General features: G+C 46.6%; 1 protein-coding gene across 1 annotated transcript; it reads right to left on the reverse strand.

Annotated features, from left to right (window-relative positions):
- Positions 1-375: 375 nt before the first annotated feature.
- Positions 376-4,029, reverse strand: LOC149750228 (formin-1-like). The gene is made up of 2 exons (XM_089906253.1): positions 2,172-4,029; positions 376-419 (listed from the first exon to the last, which is right to left on the reverse strand). Exons 1-2 carry the CDS (start codon positions 4,027-4,029, stop codon positions 376-378), a joined length of 1,902 nt encoding a protein of 633 aa, XP_089762379.1.
- Between the last annotated feature and the right edge of the window lie 2,529 nt (positions 4,030-6,558).

Here is a 6,558-nt window from a genome sequence, read left to right on the forward strand (position 1 = left end):
GTGCAAGACAAAGGCAGCTGGAAGTAGCAAAATTCTCCCTGTGTGGACCCACCAGCTGCAGGAAGTCCCTGAAGGATCCAGAATATGATGAGGGCTCGTGGCCACAGAGAAGGGGGATTAAAGGAAAAGCAGGAGACAGGAACACAAGATACAGATCAAAGATACTATCTGGAGAACTCCCTCCCTTCATGCTTTTCAAAGAGGGATGATGATAAGAGATAACGTTTGGACGTTCCTGGAGGAAGGTCCCAGCAAAAGAGAACTTATCCATGACAGAAAAAAAGGCTTCTCCTGCTCCTATTTCCCCCCTTCCAATGCCTTCTTTTGTAACATTAGAAGCACAGGCAGCCTCCCTACCAAGGAATCCATGTGATTCTAATGACTGGCTCCTAAAGTGCTACGAAGATCCCAATGGAAGGCTAGGGCCAAAGTAAAGGGAATGGTTCTCTGCAACGGTATGGAGAGGTCATGGGAAAAGGGTGACCATCTGTTGAACGTGCCCCTCAGTGAGCTTAAGGTCAGTCGTCAGAGAAACTGAGTGTCCTCTGTGTGCCTACCTTGAGCCAGATACGATGGAGCTTTTATAATATTGTTTGGGTTTTTTTTTTTTAATAGAAAAAGGACAATAAAATAAAAAGATAATTCTAAATCGGGGCGGCGGGGCGGGGAGAAAAGTTTTACTGAAGCTCAAGGTATTATTTAATGCACAGTTTCTGGAGCAGCGGCACACCAAGTCGTAGGATTTAGTGTGACTTCTAAAAAGACCTTTCGGAATTGAGGCAGCTCTTGCATGCCCATCTCTCCAGAAGTCTCTATCTAATCGTTGCAGAGAGCTTCCTTTCAAAGTATTTTGAAGGCTCCAGCATTCACAGGGAGAAAGGACTTTCATCACTAGGATTCTATGATACATGATATAAAATCTACAATTCTCTGACTTTCCTGATGAAGCAGTTTGGTTATATTAGGAAGTAGCAAGTCTCATCAAACTAAGAGCAATACATTACAAACACAAAATGAAGAGCATTTACCACATTTTAAAAGAAACACACCCTGGATCAATGATATAGAGAAATTTATAAAATGGCAAGAGTTCAAAATAAACAGAAGCTTTTGAAATTCCTCTTTCCTAGACAGATATTTTTATCTTAAAAATTGCACATGATGTTTTCTCTAAACTTTAAGAGACTATATATCATATTACGAGCCTAGACAAAGCATTGACCATATGCTGTGAAAGGACCACTGAAAAAGAACCTATTATCTACACAATGGCATACACGACCCTAAACATCTGGCCGCACTGGCCTGGAAAATGTAGTGAATACAGGAGCGGCACTTTTATACACTTTTTTAGTCTTATTGATCCTATTTATAGAACCACCAAAATTATTTTCATATAAAATTTTAAATCACATGAAACATACGAGCCAAACTGGCTCTTTAGTACCTTTTGCATAAGACATGATGTTATACCAGTAACAGTAGAAACCCATACATAAAACATAACTTCAGAATAAACATTACTTCGTGTTTGTTTGGGAAATAAAATGCTGTTAGAAAAAGGAAAATCTGAATCAAGTTTCTTCAAGTTAGAAGGAATTCATCCCTCTTCTAGTATTAAAAAAAAAAAGTTTTTGTCATTAAAATAAGGGTGCTTATAAAAGTGATGACTAAAAAGAAAGAAAAAAAAACACCCCAAACCTCTAACAACAGACAGATGAGCAAAGACACAGCATGCTTCTGCTCTTCTGCTTACAAATCCAAGGCACCCCAGCAGCATGAACAGCAGAATTTAGGTCAAGGGGCCAATTAGCATCAAAGGCAGCGACAAGTTACTACTTCTCTCTGCCCAGTCCTGTTTCCTTTGAGGGTACTGTATCCAGCAACCACGGAGGCAGCTTTAGAGCGTTCCAAAACAAAAAACTTAAAAAGACATTTACAAAGTATTGCTTCTGGAAGCAACTACAGCCCTGACCCCATAAGTCAACACCATCCTCACCATCTCCGCACTCTTGTATACGACTCCCAGCTGTCCTGTTACAAGGTGAATTAACTAACAGGCCGAGGAATTTCGATTCATCGTTAATTAGCCAGTGTCTGAATAGCACGGGCAGACTGACAGTTTGGGGTCGCCCGGGAACACATGGAAAGCATTTTAAACCGGGACTAACCTGGAGGTGACCGGTGCTGGGGCTGAGCTGCGGTCCTCCCAGGCCCCAAGCTCTTTTCCAAAGGTTCCCCAGGCACCAACCGAGGTTGGCCCGCTCTGAGGGAGGTCGCGTCGGCTCCTTTGGTCTCCGTGACCTTTGCAGAGAGTGGTGGCTCCAAGGTGTCAGCAGAGGGTGACCCAGAGAAAGCACGGCTCTTTCTACCAAGAGAGTCATCAAGAGCGGCTTCCCTCTCAGCAGGCAGTGAAGGGGGCCGGAGGATCCTGTGATGCTGCTGAGGGCTGGGGAGCCTTGGAGAGAGAGGCAAGGGAACAGGTGACATCCATGTGTGCGCGCTGGACGGAAAGGATGAATTATTAAATACCGTGCCGAGAGCTGCCAGTGCTGGGGGTGGTGGCCTCTTCTCATCACCTCCAGGGTCCACACCGCGGGGCAGATCCAGAAACAAGGTTTTGTGGCCACTCAGAAGCAGCCCAGCTCCCCTCTTGCTGCCGGTTTCTGGGAGGGTATGGGTGGCTGTCGTCCCGAAGGGAAATCCCAGCCGTTTCCCCTCGGTGGCTTCATCTAATTTCTCGCTCTCTATCACCTTCAGGAGGACCTTGTTCACAGCCCCCTCAATGCTGGCTAGGGGACACTCCTCAGCGGATGGCTGCCATGGCCTGTCCGCTCTCTGCTCCTTGCCCCAGCAGCTGACACCCCAAGCCCCAGCCTCAGCTTCCGGGAGGGTGAGCAAGTCTGCGCTGGGTATGAACTCAGCTTGGGCTGCTGGGCAAACGGCAACCCTTTCCTCACCCTCGGGATGCGTTTTAACTACTCGTTGCACCTGAGCAGACAGATCCTGGACTTTGGCCACCACTTTGGAAAAAGGCTTCTTCCTGCAAGTCCGTTCAGCAGCCTTCTCTGTCCGGCCCCCCTCTGCCTCTGGATGTTTCTCGGGCTCCTTGTGACTTTCGGTCGAACCTGTTTGCAGATGCGCCAGCCTGCGAGGGCCCCTCTGTGGCCCCCCGGCACCATCATCTCCTGGCTCTGTGGAGCTGCATTCAGGGGGCAGCCCGCCTCTTCCATGCCCCGCAACCTCAGAAGCCTTCTTGAAGCTCCCCAAGGCGGAGTCAGCATCCAGTATCCTGGGGATCTCTGGGGTGCAGCTCCCTCTCCTCTGTAGGGAAGAGGTAAGTGCTCCATTTGGAAGCAAGTTGCCTCTCTCCTCTAGGAGCCAAAGATGAGGCCTTGTTTGAGAAAGAGCAAGGGCGTTGCTGGAACAGATCTGGTCCTTCCCCATCAGAGGGGGCAATCCCTGGCCCCCATGCCCCTTTCGTCTTGTCCTCTTCTGCAGGGAGTTTTGAGAGAGCCCCTCAAAGCTCTCTCTCCTTCCACCAAACCTCCGGGCCTTTTTGTTCCCGTGGGAGCTCCTCTTATTGAGAGAGCCCACGGGGGGCTCCCCCAGCCAGTGGCCGCCACTCTGGAAACAGTCGTCCTCGGAGGCCAGGCTCACAGAGAGCTCCGGCATCTTCCCCTCCTGGTTCCCCATCGTAATGCCCAGGATGTGGTCTGAGCTCAGCAGATTGGCCAGCAGTCTCTCCCTCTCGGCCGTGAGTTTGTACAACTCAGTTAGAATGTCCTTCGTGGGAGTTGGCTTGAAAAATATGTCGCCTGGACGTTCAGTCGGCTGCCGGCTGAGGCTGTTGATGTCGGACCCCGCCCTGACTTGGTAGCAGTTATGAAACGCTTTACTGGATCTGTCTAGAGTTATGGTGCCCTTGTATGAAAATCCTCTGACTTCCCCCCTCGGAAGATAGAAGCTGATGTAGCAGAGTTCGGTAATGGGCTTACGCAATTGGAGGGTGCAGTGAGCGCCTTCCATTATGCCTACCTAATTATTCATGCCTCGGAGATGCTGGTCTGTGGTTAGGCTTCCCAGGCTCCGGTGGTGGGCCATGTGATGGTGGCTAAGCAGGGAAAACATCTGACAGTCATCTCCAGCAACGAGACGGCCTGTTAGAGGAACAGGGGAAGAAAGAAGCTAGTCTGACGGAGCGCATGAATCACACAGCGACATAAATCAAAGCATAACTGGACTTATCCTTCCTCTCTGGCTGACCTCAAGCAACTCAAGGCAACAGCCAGGAGGCTGATCGCAACCTCCTCCCCACCCTCAGCTCACCCTTGACTAGCAAAGCTTTGATACAGCTGAGAATGGGAGAGTGCTCTCATTTTAGCCCCAAGACAAAAGTCCCTTCTCCCCCCATGGGAACTTGATGTATACCCTAAGCAGGGTCTCTTGACTTCTCAAGGCTTCAGTTTAGGTTCTTCTATAAAACAGAGCTAACATACCTCCCAGAAATCCTGAGGAAAGGGGACTTTGAGGTCCTTAGAAAACATTACTCTCCAAGAAGTACCTTCTAAGATTTGACATTAATTATCTATTTAACTTAAAGCAGTGGGGGAGGGGGGAAGATAATAGGTCACAAATTTTGAGTCTCTTCTGGACACAATTCATATATTTTGCCAAAAGAGTGAAAAGTGAAAATTTAAAGAAGTAACCCAGAAGCCTTAATCAAGTTTTTTGTTTGTTTTCCTAGTTCTTGCCTATCTGAAGCCAAATGGAATGGCAGAGAAAAAGGAAAAATCTGTAAGCCACTGCTGGTCCTGTATGGATTTCCAGTGTCTTCGCCATCAAAGTGGCTGAAGTGTCACATGGGCAGTGAAGGTGTCTGCTCCCTCGTATGATGTGAAGTATCCCAGGGGTGTCTCTGTGGCTAACATCCCTCCACACAATCATGAGCTTAGAATGCTATATTATGATACTTCATTTCTTAAATGAAGGCATTGCCCAGTCTTCAATATTTCCAAGATTAAAAGAAATTCCCTGGGAAGGGTAACACAATAACCATGTATTAACCATTGATTTCTTTAGTGATATCTCAGGTCTTTCCTAAATGGGTCTAAATAGTAAAAAGCTACATAAAAGAACATTTTGAGTGAAGGAAGAGAGAAAGAAGGAAGCTTTTCAATAGAAACTTCTTAACGAAGACAGATGAAGATAAAAGTAATAGAAGGTAAAAAGAAAAACATGCAAAAATCTGGTCAACCCAGAAGTTCCAGGAGGACTCAGGGTACTCACAGGAAGGGTTAGAAGGGCATGAAGAGAGGAAGCATAGAGGAGATGGGAGGCCAACAGAGGCCTTGCCTCTTTCACAATTTTCTGTGGGATTGTTCTCATTCAACTAGCCTATCTCTAAAAACTTTTCTAAAATGCTCCTTCCTTGCCTTTCCTAAAGACACACATGTATATAGATACCTAATACTTATTGGTACAAACTCTCTGAATATATCCAAGAACTCACTTTGGAGGTGGTTTTTTATTGGGGGTGGTTTTATAACAACCAGTTATAAAAGCAATTGCACAGCTGCCAATATCCACTGTTCATGATGCCAAGCATCACCAGTTCAATTTAGGGATTGTCAGAAAAGCTGAAGTGAAGCTGCAGAAGTGCTATTTTAAGTTGCAGAAAAATGGGAGAGGCCTAGTTTTGCCTTCAAGCATCATTCTCTAGTTTTTCTTATCTTCTCAGTTTCCCTGGATTAGGAGAAGTACGTGATATGGGAGAAGGGGAAGAGTTAAAGTTTTTTATAATCTGTCCAAAGTAGCAGCACGAAGTTGATGCCATGATTTCAGCTGAAAACATGACTGCTTATTCTAAAAGCTTATTCCCTAAGAGAGGGAATTTTTAACGTATTGAACATATACATGTGCACACTTTTATTTTGTTATCTCATTTAATAAATACATCTCCCTTTTACAGATGAAGAGATCTAAATTCAGAGACATCAAGGATCTGGTCTAAGGTCATATGGCTCAGAAGAAGCAAGGATAAAAACCCAGGTCTGGGGCTTCCCTGGTGGCGCAGTGGTTGAGAGTCCGCCTGCCGATGCAGGGGACACAGGTTCGTGCCCCGGTCCGGGAAGATCCCACATGCCACGGAGTGGCTGGGCCCGTGAGCCATGGCCGCTGAGCCTGTGCGTCCGGAGCCTGTGCTCCGCAACGGAAGAGGCCACAGCACTGAGAGGCCTGCGTACCGCAAAAAAAAAAAACAAAACAAAAAACCCAGGTCTCTCTCATTTCATGGCTTTGTAGGTAAAGTGGCTCCTCATCTACTGCCTTCTACTGATGAACTAGTTTTCCAAGAAATCTGAACAGAAGAGTTCTTTTATTTTGCTAGCTTGGTGTTACTCACATTGTTTCTTCAAATATGTCTCACATCTTGCTACTTTTACCACTCACTGGTTAGTTTTGGCACCTCTGATCAGACAAAATGCTTTTCTCTAAGGCTGTCCCTTAAACGACATAATCTAGGGTCAGGGCACCAGAAATTCATCACATCTGTACCTG

This window comes from Delphinapterus leucas, chromosome 2 (assembly GCF_059928025.1).
Source record: "Delphinapterus leucas isolate spDelLeu-1000000601 "Yukka" chromosome 2, BTC_Dleu_Yukka2, whole genome shotgun sequence".
Lineage (NCBI taxonomy): Eukaryota > Metazoa > Chordata > Mammalia > Artiodactyla > Monodontidae > Delphinapterus > Delphinapterus leucas.